The sequence below is a fragment of the Leopardus geoffroyi genome, chromosome B2 (genome assembly GCF_018350155.1).
Source record: "Leopardus geoffroyi isolate Oge1 chromosome B2, O.geoffroyi_Oge1_pat1.0, whole genome shotgun sequence".
Classification (NCBI taxonomy): Eukaryota; Metazoa; Chordata; class Mammalia; order Carnivora; family Felidae; genus Leopardus; species Leopardus geoffroyi.
The window spans coordinates 25,293,490-25,314,634 of record NC_059332.1 but is presented as its reverse complement, the minus strand read 5'-3'; the positions used below and the strand labels follow the sequence as shown (position 1 = coordinate 25,314,634).

The 21,145-nt window shown below is 47.3% G+C and overlaps 1 protein-coding gene and 1 long non-coding RNA gene across 4 annotated transcripts in view; one reads left to right on the top strand and one right to left on the bottom strand.

Moving 5' to 3' along the window:
• SLC22A23 (solute carrier family 22 member 23) overlaps positions 1-21,145 on the bottom strand; it is a 190,362-nt gene that overhangs the window by 27,509 nt on the left and 141,708 nt on the right. For all 3 annotated transcript variants that reach the window (XM_045497571.1, XM_045497569.1, XM_045497570.1), the window contains exon 5: positions 3,155-3,282. In XM_045497571.1, the coding sequence (XP_045353527.1) occupies positions 3,155-3,282 (128 nt within the window). The remainder of the gene's footprint in view (positions 1-3,154; positions 3,283-21,145) is intronic.
• LOC123608096 lies at positions 7,771-20,085 on the top strand. Its single transcript, XR_006717096.1, has 3 exons — positions 7,771-7,826; positions 16,271-16,398; positions 16,839-20,085. It is a non-coding gene; the product is annotated as an uncharacterized LOC123608096 (long non-coding RNA).

Genomic DNA, 21,145 nt, shown 5'->3' with positions numbered 1-21,145 from the left:
GGATGTGCTGGCAGGGGCATGAGCATTGCCCCCACCCCAACCCCCATATGCATCCAGGCCTGAGACTCTCATCTACCCAGAGGTGAGGTGTCCGGCAGCCATGGCCGATTCCCATGTGAAACTGCCCTGCCCCCTCCTGGACTGCAGGAGGCCTCGATTCAATTGTTCAGTAGACATTCAGGACAAGCCTGCTTCATGTCAGGTCTGCTGCTGGTGCCAGGATGCAAGGGAGCCCAGCCTTGCACACCCAGGCTGCCATGCCAGCTCTCGTCCATGGCAGGGTGATCGGCCCCAACAAGGAGCCACAGAAACTGGTCAGCTACAGCTGCACGTGAATGATGGGGGAAAACACCTAACTGGAGGTCTGACCTTGTCCCTGAGGAGCTGACCACAGTATAGATGGGGTAGCAGGAGGACCCAGTATGGGGACGGCCCTGCAGAGGGGAGGCATTCGGTGTATTCTGAGAGCCTAATGCGGGCTGCAGTGCCTTGGAGAGGCAGGCAGAGGTGACACAGGGTCTCTGAGCAACTTCAGTGAAGGTCTTAGGGATCTAGCTGGAAGGCCCCTGGAGACTGCTGAGGGATTTCTGAGCAGGTGATGTGAGGGGAGGGGCAGTGAGATCAGAGACAAGAAGACTCATTAATGTGAGTCCCAGTAAGGGACAGGTATTGGCAGGTGGACGAGATGAGGTGATGGGAAAAAGATTCCAAGCAGAAAAACAAGCCAGCCTAAGAAAGTTGGAAGTGGCCAATTCAGATGAAGCAGACTTCACCTACCTTCCCCCAGCACTAGCTTCAACGCATTTGACAGCTGGGAGTGAGCAGAACTCCAGAGGCAGAGGGGAAACATGTATCCCCTGGGAGTGAACGCAGTGATAACCCCCCCAAGAGGGGGAAAGTCACATGCATCAAGCTACCTCTCCCCCCGCCTCCTGCTGGAACAGCAGCAGAACTCATAAGCAAAGACAGGCAAAAAAGATGGAATACCACTTGCCAAAAATAGGAGGAAAATGAATCAGTGTAATTAGTATTGAGAAAACAAGCTTTTCCCAGACAATATTTTAACCGGAAAGAAGTGGATTGTGGTGATTTAATTAGGGAAATGCCAGAAACAAATTATACTGTAAGACTTAAGAGCATGAACCTGCTAATGAATGTGGCCCAGAGAAGTTTGGGAAGATGGCTGGACATTCCAAAATGAGCAAACATGGCCCCAAAGGGGAAATGAATCCAATTCTCATTCTTCTCCACAGTTACAGTAGTATCTCTGTCTCTCAGCTCCCCCTGATCTCTCAGAAGTAGCACAGTGAAGCTGCCTCTCTTGGACTTCCCGGGTTCAAGTCCCAGCTCAATTACTTACTAGTCTGACTTTCAGCAAGATGCTTAACCTCTCTGTGCCTCAGTTTCCTCATCTGCAATTCTGGATAATTGTAGTACCTCTCTCAGAGGACTATTGTGAAGAAATAGAAGTTAATATATGTGAAGCAGTTAGATTCTATATTAAATAGAAGCTGGTATTTGCAAATCATTTGGAAAAGTGACTGACATATAAGCACTATGTAAATGTTATTCTGTTTATTATCATTGCCACTGGATAAAAAGGGACCACAGATGTCCCTCTGCAAAGCACGAGCACTCAGTACTCTTCATGTAAAGCAGACCTGGTTCATGTCCTTCCTCAATCCAGTAATGCAAGGGTTCCAGGCTTCCTGAACTCTTCTGCCTGTGCTGAAGTGCCTGGCAGATCAAGCCTGCCCTATAGGTGGAGGCTGCTTAGCCTTGCTGTCCCCATCTGCCAGGTCATAGGTACAGGCCAAGGCAAGGATGCCACCTGGTTAAGCAGCAGCATCTGGGGGACTTTTATTGACCATGAACCCCAGACCTGAATCAGGAGTCTAATTAAAAGCCTAAGAACCATGGAATAGATGATTCCAGAAGCCCTTCCTAGCCAGTGTGATTCAGACATCCTATGTTCCTTTCCTGTTGTGAATGGAGACGTCCATTCTCCTGCACTTAGGTCTCTGCTCACCTGTTACCTTGGAGCCGGGCTCCCCCTGGGCATCTGAATGTGACCCCTCACCACCACCCTCTATCTCTCTACTCTGGATTTTTCTGACAGCATTCATTCTTCCTGATGTATTATACACTTAATTGTTCACTGCATGCCTTCCCCTGCTTGCCGGTAAGCTCCACGAAAGTCAGGCTTTGCCTGTTTCTTTCTCTGTTCTAGAACAGTGCCTGATGCCTGATACACAGCAGGTGTTTCGAAAATATCTGTTGGACAGAGTTTCAGATCATGCAGAGGGGGATGTGCATGTTCTGTCTTAGAGCCTGCAGATTATTTTCCTGGGAAATTTATAACAACAGTTCTGTCTACACCAGGTTGTCAGGTTGTTGCAGTGGGTCAGAGCTTGGGACTGGTTTTATCAGGACTTTCAAAAGGCCTGTGTGCCATGTACCTCGGAATTTCTTCTGGTGCTTATTAAAAATGCAGCTTCTCAGAGCTTATTCCAAATCTACTGGATAGAATCTCTGGGTACCAGGGAGGGGCCCAAGAATATGGATTTTAATGATGTCCTGGTGATACTTAATATAGGATCCCCAGCCTGAAAGCCCCGATCTAGCTTGTGGTGATGCTCCTGGCACAGACAAATTCTATGGATCTGAACTGCTATATTAAAATACTTCACTTTTCCACTGCTTCAGATGCCCAACAAACAGGTCACGACAGAAACCAACAATGGCATCTATGAAGGTCATGCTAGGGAAAACAGAGATAGTACAGACAAGTCCTACCTCCAGCCAGGACTCTGCTGGTATATAAACCTGGCTGGCAGGCAAGGCTGTGTTCCAGACTCAGGTTGTCCCCCTCCCAAATATTCCTTGACAGCTGGGTGCATATTAGGCTCGGGCCTCACTTCTGGGTCTGGAGAGGCTATGTGGGGTGCCACAGTGTGTTAGACTCAATCAGGAGAGAATCCAATTCTCTCCAAAGGAAGGTGGAGAGAATTTCAATTCACCCACATTCCTAGTTTGGCTGCAGACAAACAGCTAAGGAAGCTGCTTGGTAGGAGAGTGATGACTGCTGGTCCAGCATGGGAGGCACCTCTCCCCACCTGGGTGGGGCTGCAGGGTTGATGTGAGCAGTACTCACCGGGCATCACACCTTTGATGTCACTCTCAGGGTTCATGCAGTTCTTCTGTGTGAAGTGCAAGATCAGCTTCTTTGCAGACTCAAACTGCTGGGTAGCCATCAGCCACCGGAGGGACTCGGGGAATATCCTTCAAAGAGACAAAGGGAATTGGTGAATGTCTTCAACTCTGCAGGGCATCCAGAAGCACAGCTTCTGTCCTGAGCCTGGAAGCTTCACAGGTGGGTGGTGTTCATTCCTACCCACGTGCAGTGAAGGCCAGTGAATGCTCAGGACTCTCCTGAGCCAAACCATAGCAGTGGACGGTGTCTAATTGTTTTTTTTTGAGAAAGTATAAAACTGGGGCGCCTGGGTGGCTGAGTCAGTTAAGTGTCTGACTCTTGGTTTCGGCTCGGGTCATGATCTCACCATTTCACAGGTTCGAATACCGCATCAGGCTCTGTGCTGATGGCGTGGAGCCTGCTTGTGATTCTCTCTCTCTCTCTGCCCCACCCACTCATAGGGTCTCTCTCTTTCTCTCTCTCTCAAAAATAAAGTTAAAAAAAGTATAAAGCTTACGATGTTTAAAATGTGGCACATAGGAATAACATCCTACCAATTATATCAAGAAATCAGTGTAAACTCTTCCAAATAACTATGCGTTTCTAAAGCATGTTTAAGCAGCTTGTTGAAGGGCTGTTTTTGTTATATGTTGTCATGAAAACAAACATTAATAGAATTATTTTAAGTTTAAAAAATGCCCGGCACGAGGAACTGGACAGTTATTTTCAGTTTTCAAACATCTCACAGGACTTGCCTATAGAATTATTTTCATTTTGCTGCTAACTACATGCCACACTGCTCTGAGATGATGCTGCAAGACAGCAGTTTTCAAGTTTTATTAGCAACAGATTCCTTGTTTGTTCTTAGTCTGAAATCTTGTGAGGATCCCAATAAAAAAAAAAACACTAGTGTTTTATTATCAAAGCACTTTCTAAGTTTCCTTTTATGATGACATTTACAAGTCAGCCAAACAGAACAACGTGCCTGTTTGGAGCAGGGTCAGCTCGCTTTTTCTGTACAAGGTGAAAGTCAATATTCCAGACTTCGCACACGATGAGGTCTCTGTGATAATTTCTCAACTCTGCCATATGCAGAAGCGGCCACAGACAGCACGTGCAGGAACAGGGGTTCCCTATGTTCCCTTAGACCTTTATTATAGAGGAGGTGGCCCCCCTAATTGGGAGAAAAGCAAAAGCTAGAAATCAGGCCAGGGCTCCGGCTATCACCATACTTTACTTCAGTTACACAGTATCAAGGAGTCATGGCGAATGCTGTTGAGACGTTACTATTGTAACTGCTCCACGCTGGCCATACTAGCTCTGGAGAGCCTCTAACTAAAGTAATCCAGAAGCTGGATTGTAAATCTTCCATTCTTCCTGCAGGATCCCAAACACAACTATTAAATCAAGCTCATTTTCTGCGTCCTCTAATCTGTCTGATCAAGTTATTGAGCTCTGAGAAGTGGGTTAAGCTGCTCCTGACTGTAGATTTTAGGTCCTGATTTGGGTAGAGAGCACTCCTCGCACAGGCCATTCTGAGTGGCCGGCCCCACGGCGGGTGATGGTGGGAACCTGTGTGTTGATCAAGGTGCTTCTATAAACAACGCTGGGGAGGTTGGAGAGAGAGCCTCAGGCCAGCCAAGAAGCACCCCCATTTCCAGATGCCCCACACGACAGCCCCCAACGTGGCGGGACACCTGCCATGGCATGTCAAGTGCCCAGTAGTCAATACTGGGCACAGCGACAGTGCAGGGCCTCGCTGGCTCCGCATGGCTGTGGCCTCAGCGTGGGACTAGGGGGCCGCGTGGACCACGGTGTGCCGTTCAGGGTGGGGGGCAGCGCACAGGCCCCATCGCCAACACCATCACACAGCTGCTGCCTTTCTCACGTGGGCACGTTTGCAGGTGGTCCAAATATGCTTCGCCACTTTGGGAGAATCTTGTTAAAAGGCATCCCAGGACACCAGCTAATATATTACTCTGACAACATGGTGGTTTTGCAGGTGGTCTCTGAAGTGTAAAATATGGTATACAACATGAGAAAGCTTAGAGTTCTTTTAAAATAATTGAAAACAATTTATATCCAATGTTTATGGAACTCTACAGCAGGGAGCGGAATTTGAAAATCAAAACCATAAACAAGCATGATGAGAGAAGAATAGGGCCCAGAGCACAGGAGGCAGCAGTGGGGAGGAGCACGGCTCACCTCTACCCTGAGGCCGATCCCTGGGTGCCCAGGGCTCCAGGCACAGGGCCAGTAAACAAGCAAGGAGCATCATCCACCAGAACACAAGGTTTGCATGTCCCCAGCACGCTGAGGTCCTCGGCCTCGGTTTACCCTAAAGCTTTGCCAACAGGGTAGGGCTAGGTGTGGAGAACTGTAGGGAGATGCTCACTGTGAACAGTTTTGATCCCTGAATGGGAGGCAGGTGACAGTTGTGGGAAAATACGAAGTGATGTCTATTTGATGCCATTTTGTCTTCAAGGTAAAGCCTTGCATTATGCATAAAAAGCCAACATTTTTGTTACTGAAATCCCATCAGTCTAGGCATTAAACTCCAGTGAGGACAGCTGCTCACCTCTTATCAGGACCCACAGAGCCCTTGCCCTTCAGGAGAAGAGGTTTTTTTTCCCCAGGTTTCAAAGCCACAGAGACCTCAGTCCCATGGGGAAGGAGTCACGTGCAGTCTGGCAGTGCAGAGGCTCATGGGTCTCAGGGAAGCTGCCCCACCCGGCTGGCTGCCCCTGGCACCCTCTATCACTTGTTTTGTCACACCCAAATCGTGCCTGAGGACAACAGACTTTGGGTAACTAAAAATGGCTAAGAATAATTAAATACCCTTTACAAGAAACGACAATGAGGAAGATTCTTCCTGGAGAATCTTTGAGACTTGCAAAGCTTGTGGAAGAGGCTTCAAGGGCAGCACCTTTGCAAATGCATGGCATGATCTTTGCATTTAAGAGGTGGGTGTGGGCCTGTTCTGGAGCTCAAACACCCATTCAGTCACCAAAGTATTTTTTTCTAATATGTGTTGATCATCCCAAATGGATGTATCCCTGACCACAACGTCAGAGTCCTGTACAAGGAGATCTCCGTAAATAAACAGGTAGATGGACAAAGTAAATAAGTAAACACACACACACACACACACACACACACACACACACACACACACGATTTATAAGTGATTTGGAGAGAAGCCTGTGCAGTATGGGACACAACTGGGGCCAAGGAGAGTGAGCACTTGTAGAAAGGAGGTGCAGGGAAGACTGTCGGGCAGCACTGTGCTTGGGCTCCTTAGGGAGACGGGCAGGTACTACAGCATGGCTGTGGGAGGGGTGTGGGGACAGGACCCCAAGAAGAGGTGCAGGATGTGAAACAGCATGTGTCTGGCGGGGCGTGGGGCTGCAAGCTGGTAAAACGGAATGCTGGGGGTGAGGTGAGAAGAGAGAGGAGAGGGAGAGCGGCAGGACCCAGGCAGCAGAGGCTCCTGAGCGCCCTGGAGTCTCATGAATGGCGGCCATCTGACCAGAAGGACCTGCAGTGAAGAAGCAGTGCTCTCTGGGGAGACTTGAGCACGAGAACACGGGCCGGCTCCCATTAGCCACCCAACCCTGCTGCCAGTGGCAAATGGCACTGCAAACCACCTTCCCTAGGGCTGGATTTACGACCACCAGGCACCCTTCTGCATGTTTCCCACATACTAAGCTCTGTCAAGCTTGTGATGGGGTAGAGTAATACTCCCCGCATTTCACAGATAAGGACAATCGGGCACAGAAAGTCCAGACCTTTAGTTAAGTGGCAGAGCTTGATCAGAATCCAGGCAGTCTGACTCAGGAGCCCACATCCTTAACCTCAGTGGCTGCGGCAAGGAAACATACTCCACATGCCCAGATGGTGTTCAGGTGACAGCAGCTCAGGAGGTACCGTTCTAGTGATGCTTCCTCAGGTGTTCCAGAAAACCACAAGCCTGATGGGCACATGTATAGAATAATGAAGTTTTGTGATGTCCTCCACGTATTTAAATTTACTGCAAAGTCATAAAGAACTTGTTGGCCCATCGGCCTCTGAGAAAGCCCAGAGATGGCTTTTTAGTTTGGATAACATGTAGTGTGGCCACGTTATGGGAATTTAATGAAATCTCTCCTGACAAGTACATAATGTAATAACACCATGCAAATTAAAAAGCCGGCTGACAAGCCCAGGACCTGGAAGGAATGCAGCTGAACCTTAGAGAAATTGATCATTTTCAACAAAAATAAAAGAGCACGGCAGGCAGAGGGCGGCCACGTCTGCCTGGTGTCCCCTCCTGTGCAGATATGGTGAGAAAGTGGCCATGAGAGTGACTTCTGCTACCACGAAAGGTAACCTGGCAGAAAAGCCACAGTGGCTTCTCCAGGAGATAGCTTTGCAGATGGCTGCTGGAGGAGGCCGTGGCTCTGGAAGAAGGAAGTGTCCACGGAGCAAATGGCTTGCCTCAACCCCCAGGAGCAGAGCAGGAAGTTTCAAAAGCTGCAAGCATTTAATTCTTTCAAGCTCTGTATGAGGTATTATTATTATTATTATTCCTCTTTTACAGATGGGGACACTGAGGCAAAGAAAGTACAGGCACATGGTCCAGCTTGCACAGCTGGTAAGTGACAGAGGTGAATTTGAACCCGTGACTAGAGAGGTTGGGATCGCTCCAAGCCAGGTGGTTCAATGAACCCCAGGGCTTCTGCGAGAAGGATGTAGGCAAATCTGAAGTCTCCACTCAACCTGCTCTGGTCTTAAACCCTGCAAAGGAAGGGAGCAAAGAGCACAGTAAGGGCAGATGGAGGACCCTGTCAGGCAGACATATCCTCTCTCTGCTGAAGATCACAGGTCTGACGGGCCTCTCGCCCCAAGGCAAATGATGGATTGTTCTGAGGCCTTCTCCGACCTACATCAGGATGGTTAGAAGGTCCCTGATTCCTCAGTCACAATTTCAGAATCCCAAAGGTTCTGAAATCCAAAAACCTTACTGATTTAATTCACTTGGCAATGAAGCCTGAACTGGCCTGGCCTCACCAGAGGCAGAACCAGACCTAATGGATACAAGCATTCTAAGTCTCAGGCACAGCTCCTCATGAATGCACAAACATTTCACTGCAGAAGCATCGAATATCTGATGCTGAGTAGCTGAAGATGGGATGGGGGCTGGGCACTTCAGAATTTGGGACAGGCGAGGGTGGAGCTGTACATGGATGATGAGGGGGGTGCGGGGCACCTGCCGAGTGCCTGCCTGAATGACACAGGCAGCGCCCTGTCTGGCTCTCCTGATGGCCTCCTGGCAGTCATAGGCAGGCCACCATCCACCGAACTACAGCTGGGGAGACTGGATCAAAGGCTTGGGCTATGAAATTCATTTTGCATTAAGCAAATCACAGATAAATCCATTCTCTACTTAAAAAATTAAAGCATTCCAGCCCTCCTGGAGCCCTTCCCCCAATCCTGGCGCCCTCGAGAAGGCCTCCGCCCTCCCGTCGTCCTCCCCTCCAGGGGCAAATACACCTGCCTGGTGGGGGCGAATCCTTCCAATCATACTGTGGGCACTTGTACACTGATAGATCTTGGTGTTTCTTCTGCTATATTGCATTGCCCCCACTTTCAGTGACAAATGCGAGTTTCACCCTCAAAAATTCCCTTCCTGCCAGCCTGCATCAGTGGTGCAGAGAACATCACCCTCAGATGTGTGCATAGTGGTTTCTATCTCCAGGTCCTAGATATGACCTACACTAACTTCCTACTTGTGGGCTGGGGGCACCTGACACAAGGCTGGTCCAACATCAGAACAAGCTGAGCAGCATCATTTTCCAGCATGTACTTGGAACATGACAGAACCACCATTCTATAGGTCACTCACCCTGTGGCCTCAATTATTCCACAAAAAGCCAAGAATCAGCAGTCAAGTGAAAAGGGTCTTTGACTCAATCACCTGCAGCTTTCAGAGGCCATCCACTGAAACACAGACATTCCTCAAAGAACTCTGACGCTCCCGTTCAGACAACCATGGTCTAGACAGCCCCAGGCCAAGGAGCAGAGGGTGCACACCGGCTTGGGAAAGACAGCAGGACAGCAGCCAATATGGGAAAACACAGATGTTCCAACCTTGATCAGGTGCCGTGAAGGCTCATCCCACCATAACACAGATGTGCCTAGTGCCATGACGTAAACCCTCTCATCACCCACCAAGAAAAGGCAAAGTTACAAAAATAAACCGCAGAGTCTGGGGGGGGGGGTGTCTCTCATTTGCACTTAATTCAGCTCCTCAGGGCAAGCACATGGGCTGAGCCCCTGCCATGCCCTCCTGGGGGAAAAGGGTAACATCAGTAGCAGGGTCAGACCTGGAACTTGGTCTTTAGATCTCTAGATCAGTGTAATTTTCTGCATGTCATGCTGTTTACCACATTGCTTCAAAACCAGGAAAATCTATTTTAGAAAGATGCCTACAGGGGTGCCTGGGTGGCTCAGTCGGTTAAGTGTCCAACTTTGGCTCAGGTCACGATCTCGCGGTCCATGAGTTCGAGCCCTGTGTCGGGCTCTGTGCTGACAGCTCAGAGCCTGGAGCCTGTTTCAGATTCTGTGTCTCCCTCTCTGTCTCTCTGCCCCTCCCCAACTCGTGCTCTTTGTCCCAAAAATAAATAAACATTTAAAAAAACTTTTAAAAGAAAGATGCCCACCAAATAGCTACAATGAAGTGTTGACTCTTTAAAAAAATTTTTTTAATGTTTATTTATTTTTGAGAGAGAGAGACAGAGCTCGAGCAGGGGAGGGGCAGAGAGAGAGAGAGAGAGGGAGACACAGAATCTGAAGCAGGCTCCAGGCTCTGAGCTGTCAGCACAGAGCCCAAACTCATGAGCCGAAGTCAGATGCTCAACTGACTGAGCCACCCAGGTGCCCCTAAAGTGTTAACTCTTAAAGAGGTATATGGAAAATTTATTTTCATAAACCTTAATTTCCCAATAGCGTCACAACTGATATTACCATGTCATCATAGGCAGATAAATTTTCTGTGTTTGCCTAATTGATGCTATGAGGTGGTTGTTCTTCAAAGCTGTGTGTCTGTGAGCAATTCAGACAAGGAGAACCCTATCTGCTTCTCCAGCAACCCCAATTCACCACATGCTTTTCAGACCACAAGACTCTATGATTTAACAGTCATGTGTTGTTTCTGATATGCTTTCCTATCTTTGCCTTCATTCCTGCTTTCTCTGTTATTTGGCTAAGTCATAAGCCCATCTGATTTACATTCATTGATCTGTTTTTGCACGTTGGTCTTTGTAACCTGTGTAGTCACTCAGTAGAATCAGTAATTAAAACTCAATACTGTGATCCTTTCCTAATACTGCGAAGTCAGTATTTTTCTTCCACATTTAAAGATAAAACCACATATTTCTTCTACCCAATTGGAGAACCTGACACAGACAAGTATACTACCTAGGCTCTCTTCTTCCTAATACATTTAACACCAGCTCTGATGAGACGCCAACTTGGCAATTCTCTACATTAAAAGGATGTCTATACTCTTTAAATTACCAGGGGCGCCTGGGTGGTGCAGTCGGTTAAGCGTCCGACTTCAGCCAGGTCACGATCTCGCGGTCCGTGAGTTCAAGCCCTGCGTCGGGCTCTGGGCTGATGGCTCAGAGCCTGGAGCCTGTTTCTGATTCTGTGTCTCCCTCTCTCTCTGCCCCTCCCCCATTCATGCTCTGTCTCTCTCTGTCCCAAAAATAAATAAACGTTGAAAAAAAAATTTAAATTACCGTCCTAGAATATTTATTCATAAAGGAAATATAGGACAGAGGTTACTAAGATTAACAGCTAATACTCTTATTAATTTTATCCTCAAGTATTAATTTTAGGGTGATACATGTGGAGAGGTATGTCTTCACACTGTCAAGTACAACATTACATCATTCATGGAATAAATGTATACGGGGCATGATCAACCTGCCAGCAGAGAAAAACATGTCATTTAACAGACACCTTACAGGTAAAAGCTTACGGCAGGTAGGCCATCCAATGTAGAGGGAAGGACACAAGGGTCATGAAAGGCTTTGTAGAAGTCAAGTTTCCCTGAATGTGTATGTGAAAAAAAAAAATCTCAGACTGTACTAAGGGTGCTTCTGATTTAGAGGTTAATTGTAGCTGTTGGTACTTCAGATTACCACCAAGTTATCACATAAAATCCTGAAAAGGTTCTCAAAATTAAAAAAAATAAAATCAAAGTCTAGAATTGAATGAGTTACAAATTGGGAGAATATCTTAAGTTTCTGGTCCAAAGCTCTTATAATAATATAAGCTTGGTTCCTGTAAACAAGCTTTCACTTGGATTTTTTTAAAACTTTAGTTCTGTCTGATATATATTTATACACACACATATATACATATGTACACACATGTATATACATATGCACACGTGTATATGTATGTATGCATATACATGTGTGTACCTAGGTACATATATGTATGTATATATATAAAATTAAGTCAGTTCAATTCAGGGGATAGCAAGTGAATATAAATGAGCTCTTTTTAAACAAAACTTTAAATCATGGTTTGAGTTAAACTTAGTAATTAAGTGAGAAGGGATGAGTATCATGAAATCAAATAAAAATTGGCTTTTAGGATGGTTAAACCCCAAAGTTTTCCCGAGACAAATAAACTCTTCATATAAATCTCTTTGTAGAATATAAAATTCTTTCATAATTACATGGCCTTTCCACTTAATTATCTGTCAAATAAACTCAGAACTTTGTGTCTCTAATGTTTTCCAAAATGGTATCCACCTAAGAGCCATAATTCTTCTGTTACAGAAAAATTAGAGAGGAAATACATCAGGAACCCTGTGTTTATATATTAGTTTTGTGACCTTGGGCAAGTCACATCACCCTCCAGACCTCAGTTTCCCTGTATCTATAGAATGGAGTGGGGGGTATGGAATGACACCAAGGCCTTACCAGGCACCAACATTCTCTAGATTTATTTCATGGGGCTAATGGTGACTGTTGCCTTCTTCTGAAAGTTAAAAAAGATACTGATCAGGGCAATGCACTGTACAAATTCTAACACTGCTTTAGGTTTTTGCCAAGCAGAATGAAGTCAGTAACTAAAATGTCTTTAGAGCTAGCCTTTTATTTATTTATTTAAAAAAATTTTTTTTTAACGTTTATTTATTTTTGAGACAAAGAGAGACAGAGCATGAACGGGGGAGGGGCAGAGAGAGAGGGAGACACAGAATCGGAAACAGGCTCCAGGCTCTGAGCCATCAGCCCAGAGCCCGACGCGGGGCTCGAACTCACGGACCGCGAGATCGTGACCTGAGCTGAAGTCGGACGCTTAACCGACTGCGCCACCCAGGCGCCCCAGAGCTAGCCTTTTAAATAAGCAACCCCAGAATACTTAACAGTTGTGATAAATTGAAAACATCCTTCAGCTCACGTTCTAAACAGATGAATGCTTGGAATTCACCTAAAAAGATTCTGTAGCCTTGAGTGTACCTGGGTTGATTTTTTCCACATTCTCCCTCTTTATATTCTCTTTCTCCAGCTCCTTTTACTAATTTATCCATGTAAGCAATTATGAGGCCACAGAAAGTATAAGGTACCCAGGGCATTCAAAACATAATGCTACAGGGGGAATTAATTTGGCAGGCATTTTTGCAAATCACACTAAAAAAACTGTGATGTTGGAAAACAACTGGAGGAGAGAAGTAGGCAGAAGCAACAGAGGCTTTATGCGGCACCTGCTTCTAACTGGAATTTTATTGGCACCTCTGTCGTAGCAGTCTGTCCAGGGAGTCCTGTCAACCTTCTCCCCAGAGTCTGCTTCTGTCCTTCTGGGTCCTATCTTGATGACAAAGGAGCCCACGGAGGCCACACATTCATGGACTCATCACGAGGGTGGCCCCTGCCCGTTCCACCCTGACCTTGTACCTGACTCTGGAAAGCAGCTTCTTGCTATTAGCACGTTCACCCTCCCAACCTCAACAGAAACAGTCTCTGGGACTGAGTGAGGTCATCCTGATCTGTCCGGAACCCCCACTTCGTAGCACCAGGCATGTACTTTGCCAGAGTGGCCAGCTGACGGGGCTGGGCCCCTTGGCCTCACTCTCTGTTCCTGTCCACGTGGACACTTGCCAGCAGTCCGGGGGGCAACCGCTTAGCAGCTATCACTAGACATCTGTCACTGGGAGGCCATCTACCTGCTTTCTGCCTGCTCCCAGCCGTCCAACCCCACCACTCCCACAAAAGACACACATGCATGCATGTACATGCACATGCGTGCACACACTGCCCCCCCCGCCCCCCGAGGTCTGCCTGGTTCCAAGGCTCAGTGCTCCTCCAGCTGGCCTGAAGCACCCCAGCTTCCACAGGGTAGTGAGACGGAATGTTGCAGCACATTCCAGGTGTGGGGACAGTGCGACAAAGGAGTTGGTAACACTGGCTTTTAGAGCAGAGGCTATATCCTCTGGCACAGCACGTGGTTTTTAAGGATCACTTGTTGCCACGTTCACCAGGCTTTCTCCACTTTGAAGAGGAAGTGGTTTTGTTGACCACAGGGGTTCCTATTATTTTACATAATCTCTGCACAACTCACAAATTAAAAATGGGCAGCCTCTTGCCTGAGGGTTCCCTAAAATTCCATGCCATTAGCAAATCCCCAAACACCAAGTCAGAGAACATTTTGATCTCCCCTTTAATTGCTCATTCAATTGTTACGATCGAAATGTGGGCTACCATTTTTATTTACACACTTGCCTTGGTAAGTATTACCTAATCTTCCCGCCATCTGGATAACTGGTAGACAAATGGGATTTGAGTAATTTTTTTTTTGGCTTTAAATTTCCTAGAAGTCTCCCCAAATTAACTATCTGATAACCTGTAAAAATAATTATTGCACATTTTCAAGCTCCCAGAGGCTATATGCTTTTTATGATTTACCTCTCACACTTTCCTTTGAGGCAAGCATTTTCTCTAGTGACTTTACTGTTGGTATAACTGAATTCCGTTTCCCTCCTGCTGTGCAGGGAGCCCTGCGGCCCTTATTTTACCAGTAATAGAGTTTTCAGCATGTGGTACTTTGACCCCCTTCTGAAATAAAACTGTTTTTGATGGAAGAAAGTGTTGGGTCCCTCAAGTGTGTGTGGGCAAGAAAAAAGACTGATAATCGCTGGAATGAATATATTTATATATCTGTGTATAAAATTTAATCTAAAGGGTCAGGGTGCCTGTGTGGCTCAGTTGGTTGAGCGTCCGTCTGACTTCGGCTCAGGTCATGATCACACTCCGTGGGTTCAAATTCCACATCGGGCTCTCTGCTGTCAGCACAGAGCCTGCTTTGGATCCTCTGTCCCCCCTTTTTTCTGCCCCTCCTCCACTTGCACACTGCCCCCCCTGCCTCCGCCGCTCTCTAAAAAGTAAACATTAAAAAAAAAAATTAAGGGTCTTTTGAAATAATTTTAACAATGACAAGAAGCAAAATTAATTCATCAATTTAACAAATTTTTATTGAGCCCCCCATTAAGGAAGGTACTGATAACCCAATGATTTTAAAAAATGCTTTGTGGGGCACCTGGGTGGCTCAGTTGATTAAACATCTGACTTCAGCTCAGGTCATCATCTCGCGGTTCTTGAGTTCCAGCCCCACGTCAGGCTCTGTGCTGACAGCTCAGAGCCTGCAGCCTGCTTTGGATTCTGTGTGTCTCTCTCTCTCTCTGCCCCTCTTCTACTCATGATCTGTCTCTCTCGAAAATAAACATTAAATTTTTTTTTTTAAAAAAGGAATACTTTTGTAAATGTTAAACAAATATAAAAAGAGGAACTAGAAGAGAAGACTCCCCTGGTGAGAAGTGTTGCTTGTGCCTGGTGCATGTTGCTCTCGGTGGGCCAGGGCTCTGCTCATCTGCCTGACATTTTCGGTCCTATCCCTGGGGCCCAGCAGCACCACTGCACATATGACTGAGCCAAGAGGCTTGTGGTCCTCATCCTGGCTCCGGGTTGCCTGCAGGTTTTTATATCCTGGCTCTAGGTACGAGTACTAGGACCTCAAGGCAAGCTGCAAATATCCCTGTACCTCAGTTTCTCCACCTGTACTGGAGGCCATGCTGGTCCCTACCTCAGAGGATTACTGAGAGGAGTTAAGGGACCAAATTATTGAAAATGCTGGGCAGCACCTGGATAGGAGCAAACCTCCCAGATATGTGAAAACTTGGAATTATTCTGGGGGCGCTTGGGTGGCTTAGTCAGTTGAATATCTGACTCGATTTTGGCTCAGGTCATGATCTCATGGTTCATGAGTTCAAGCCCCACGTTGGGCTCTGTGCTGACAGTGTGGAGCCTGCTTGGGATTTTTTTTCTCTCTCTCTCTATCTGCCCTTCCCCTGCTTCATGCACTCTTTCAAAATAAATAAACTTAAAAAAGAAGTGGAGGGGCGCCTGGGTGGCGCAGTCGGTTAAGCGTCCGACTTCAGCCAGGTCACGATCTCGCGGTCCGTGAGTTCAAGCCCCGCATCAGGCTCTGGGCTGATGGCTCAGAGCCTGGAGCCTGTTTCCGATTCTGTGTCTCCCTCTCTCTCTGCCCCTCCCCCGTTCATGCTCTGTCTCTCTCTGTCCCAAAAATAAATAAACGTTGAAAAAAAAAATTTGAAAAAAAATAAGAAGTGGAATTATTCTGGCCAAAATATTTCTGATGATATTTAAAAGAGCCAATGATATTTAGGACCATTTACATATTGGAATTGTTAGTAAATTTTTATGCTGGATACTTATCTAACCTGAGGCCATTTAAATGTTTTACAATGGGTTTTTTCTCGAAATTTTTAAAAATTGAAATCGCTTTTAGCACGTTCTTTTTTCCTAAGGGTTTTAATTGTTTTACTCCTCTACCCTGTGAGTTCCTTATGACAGCGTGCTCTAATTTCCTCTGTCTCAAGGTTTATCTTTCATTTGGGGAATTGATACTATTACTTATTCTCCGTGTTATTCAGTGCTGCTTGATCCGTCTCTAATTTCCTCATTATTTCCCATACGGTTTATTATCTTCTTATTGCTTTCCCAGATGCTTTTGATGATCACGCGGATTGCCAACAGCACTTTTTCTCTCGTCAGGATGAAACTCCCACTGAACAAAGCACTCTCCAACATATCTGTTCTTTCTTGAAGCAGCTCATTCAAAACACGCATTAGGTGAGTCCAAGATGAGAATCCGTCCTAACTTGGTACTTGGCTAACAGTCTTGGAAGAGAGCAAGAGAAAACTGTATGCAATGCTCTCCTGCATTTGAAGGTAGAAACTCACAGGAAGATGCCCCAAAGCAGCCTGCTCAGAGGGCAGGTAAGCAAGGTGGGAGAAACCTTTCCTTTCCATTAACCTTGATCACAGGCTGTAATTTAAGACTCCCAAACATACCTGTGTATAGGTTTACGTTTGCATAGTGCGGATAAAAGTGTTAGATCCAGCACCCAGAGTTTTTGCCTTCTTTCATCAGTTCCAGGAATACCTATGACATCTGCTGTCTGAGATGACGAGACAAATTTGCTCTCCACAGTGGAATTGGATTGGACAGCCAGGTCTTGCATGATATCTCACTGATCCTCAAGGATGGCATCTGTTTTCTTTCCCTACAGAGCCAAGAAACCTCTTCCTACAGGACGTGTGGCTTCTCCACAGCTGACTCCTATCTTCCCTCACGCCTCAACACCACCTTTATCTGGGAAGCACCAGGTCCCTCAGTCCGTGCAGGACATCTGGCTTTTTCTTCTATGATACGCCCATCATACTTCTCGACCTTGAGCACTCATCAGCATCCCCTGGAGGGCTTCTTAAACCACAGAACTGCATCCCACCCTAGACCTTCTGACCCAGTCAGTATGCCTGGGGTGGCATCTGAGAATCTGTGTTTCTAATGCGTTCCCAGGTGGTGATGATGATGCCGGTCCAGGGACCACGTAACAAGAACCACTGATGTTCAAAAGCCAGCTTTTAATGACTTTCTCACACTTCTGAGTGTTCTGGTGAAGCTTTCTAAATGCCCTGGTTTCCCCAGCTAAAACCAGGAATAATCCCACCAACCTAATCCAAGGGTTAATGGTTAATATAGTGTCACACACAGAGAAGCTTGCAGCTGATCTCGGGAAAAGTGTGTTCCTAAAATCTGAAGACATGTTCAAATCAGTATATATTACTGTGCCTCTGCCACAAAGGAGGCTCGAGATGTGAAATGTGATGTTTCCCTCCCTTGCCGAGCTGTTCCAAGAGTTAGGATGGTGTCTGCCATGTTCGTGAGGATACCCTGACACTCATGTTCTGCTCATGTCCTCATGTTGCAATGACAGCACTCATGGGGACCTTACTGAACTGGCATCACAAGTGTTCCCCAGCACATGCCGGGTCCAAAGCTGACATGCATACACTTGTTTTTACAAATAATCATGCATACCCAGCATCACTAATTTACATGTTAAGGCATGGTGATGTCACGTACTGACATCTTGGAAGAGCGGCAGTAACATCTTCATCATCTCTTGGAATCCATACTTGGTGCTGTTTCCTCCAAACACTTTATATAGACACCATGTGGGTGCCCTGTCCACCACCTTCTCACTCCTGTGTCATTCTTCTACAACGAGACCCACCCAGAAGGCCAGGTGCCACCTGTTCTGTGTATCGCCTTCCTGATTTTCCACCCTGTGGTTTTCTTAGATGTTCTCGCTTATCACAGACCTGGAGCCCCAAACACCCTGCTCCCCACAAGGGCTCCTGGCCGAGAAGGGCACCCTGTCCCCGAGCTGTGTGTCCTGGAGCAGGCTGCAGCCACCTGGAAGGGACACCTTTTACACACTGTGCAATCAGAAAGCAGAAGCCCTTCCAACCAGCCCCTTCTTCCACTCTGGGGTCACTGGCCACTTCCACATCCAAGCAGATGCTCTCTTAGATTCTCCCTTCCTCTAGTATTTTGGCTACTGAATCTGCGCCTCTGCCCCCTGCCTCCATTTGTTTTCTGTGACCCTGGAAGAATTCCACATTTCTTCTGGAAAAAGGATGGATCGATAGGATTTCCTTCTAGATTAGCATGGAAGCTCTACTGCTCTGACTTGAGTGATAATGAATGCCCAAGAAAAAATGACTAAGGAAGCACTTCTATTTGGTCTTAGTGTCCTGAGGGACAAAGGCAGTGTGGATCTTGGCTTCAGGCACTGGCATCCGCCAGTGGATTTACCCACTACCTCTGACAGGATTTTCATTCAGATAAGAAATATTCACAGAATCCTCTCCTCTGTTTTTGCTTCATGACAATGTGCCTAAATATGACTCTGTGAAGCATGCTGGAATACCAGCTCCCAAGCAAGCACATCCTTTCCTTCTCCTGGGCCACCAGTGAAGCTGTCCCTTCACCTAAGCCTGCAGGTCAACTGCAGTGGGTCCTGCCTGGACCTGGGAGGTATGAGCATCCCCAGGCAGCTCATGAAGTGACACCAAACTCCTATTTTGGCTCCACTTGGTGGGGCACAAATCATGCACACGCCACATCCTCCCCAGAATTCACCTGTCCTCACCACACCCCCTGTCAAACTTTGTCTGGTCCCCAGGCACATCATGCCTCTGCTGCTGCCACCTCTTCCTGACTGGCTTCTCCAGTCCTGGGCTCACTTCATTCAAGAGCATTCTGTAACCCTGTAGCTGCTGTAGGGCCGTGTATTAATCATGCCTTTATTTTCTATGTTTTCTGATGTTTCTGGGAGGAAAGACTGCCCCTCCCAGGGTCAGCCAATTCTTAGGGATAGCCAACAATTCACCTGTGAGCACACCTTTCAGATACAAACCAACCAATCAGAGCCCACAACCCCCACCACCTCCTCTGTGGCTCTCACACTCCAGCCGCTGTCCACCTGCTCTGATCGCCCCAGGGCCAGATGCCAGACAACCAGGGGCAGCCCCTGAGCCCCACAGCCTGCAGAAATTACTCCAAATAGCTAACCTGGAGCCTGCCTACCCTTCCTCACCCCTTTATTCTGGCTGAAACCACAGTGAAGGCTCTTGCCCATGTTCCCCTCCCTCCTTCTGCCTCCTGACCAGCTGGTGCTTTCCTGTGGGGCCCCTGGGATGTGGTGTGCCCCCTTCTCTAGGGAACAGAGAGTAACAACCTGTCTTCTTTGTGGAGGTCATCTCCTGATCTGCTAGCCTCACCCCACACCTGGCTAATAAAAAACGTACACTTCCAATCGGGCTGGCTTTCAATCATGGCTGAGCTCTCCATCCCACTGCCCTCAGGATCAAACCATCCCTTTTTGAAGCTCCCCCCAGCTGGTCACCTTGTTTCTGGGCATGTACTCTCTGAGCTCTCCCCTCAGGATAGGACTCCATGCTCCAGTCCCTGGTGGGGCCTCCACACCACAGAGAGCCCTGTCTCTCCACCCCAGGAAACAGCCCGAGCCGCTGCTCTTTGCCCTCATAGGCCCAGCAGCACCCCTAACTGGGGCTACTCCCAAACACACCTGGAGTCAGGCCTCTCCAGGTGAGCAACCTGCCTGCCCCCGGTGCAGACTCCTGGCCCCGCGGCAGTGGCCATCCTCCCCTCGGTCACCAAGAGACTTTCTCACAGCACCGACCAGAGCACACTCCTCCCTGGCTTAAACCTTGACGTGTTTTCATGGCTTTTAGAACAAACCCAATCATGCTGAAGACAACCCCGTTGTGTGTCTGAGCTTGTCCTTTGTTCTCAGCCCCAATGGTCTTCTTCCTCTTCCAGTGGAAGCCAGATTTTGCCCTGCTGTTCCCATTTGCCTGTTTTCTCACCCAGAACCTCGTGGGACTTCCTCTCTTTGATCCTTTCCTTAGGTGTCAGCCTGAATGTCACTCCCTCAGAGACGCCATCCTGACCACTGTTCCTCTCTACCTACTGCTTGGTTTCATAGACATAGTGGTGGTTCTTTGAAGAATATTATTTGCTTGTTTACGGGTTTATGGTCTCTGGCTTCCCTCCCACCCCCATATAACCCACTGTAATGTATGTTTCAAATGAGACTTTTGCTCACATGTCTGGGTCCTCTCTAGAACCCTTAGTATCTAGGACAGAATTTGGCATGAGGTGGTAGTAACTACTTTAATAAATTATTTGAATCCACTTCTCTTTCAGATTGCTGTATTTCCTAGAGTTCCTGAGATGCAAACTTCTCCATTTATAGTTCTGGGCCCTCCTAATGGATTCCTGTGCACCCTGTGAATTTTGGCTGTGAGTTCATCCTTGGTGAAAATTTTCTTCTACGTGAGTCTTGAGTATCTGGCTCCAGTGATTTTCCGGGGGAGGTTTTATTTTTGACCCAGAGGGTCCAACCAGCTTCACTGGTTCTTATTTCTTGATCTTGGAGAACAGTTGAAATTTGGAACCCATAGTCATGTGTGGTGCAAGACTTCAAGGCTCCACTGTCGTAAGGGTGGATCATTTATGCCCACAGTCCAAGGTGTCAGCCACCTTTGGAGGGGAGTCCCTATGATGGGAAAAGACTTTCTAATCCTGTTATTAGAACAGCACAGTTTGGAGGCCTGGATTCATTCAAGGAGCTCAGTTCGAAGTGCAGAAAGGGCCTGAGATCTCAGCTCCAGCCCTCAATGCAGGTATTAAACCTCAAGCTCTCTGAGCTTCTTTCTGGCTCATATGCCATGCAGGCTGTGTCTGTGTCCACTCCTGCTCGAACATTCTCCTTGGTCTGGGCCCCGGGAGTTCCCCTTTCTGGCACTGGAACTCAGCACTGTGTACATATTTGGTTGGTGCCGGGTCTTATCCAGCCTTGGGTGTGTGTTTGGAGGGTCCCTGTCAGTTTAGCCAACCATCTGGACCACAGAATCCCTTCTAGCCAATCTCCATCCTTTGTCTTACTGCTCCCAAGCCAAGACCCTACGTCTTGGTGACGTTGTGTTACGCAGTTTGGCTTAT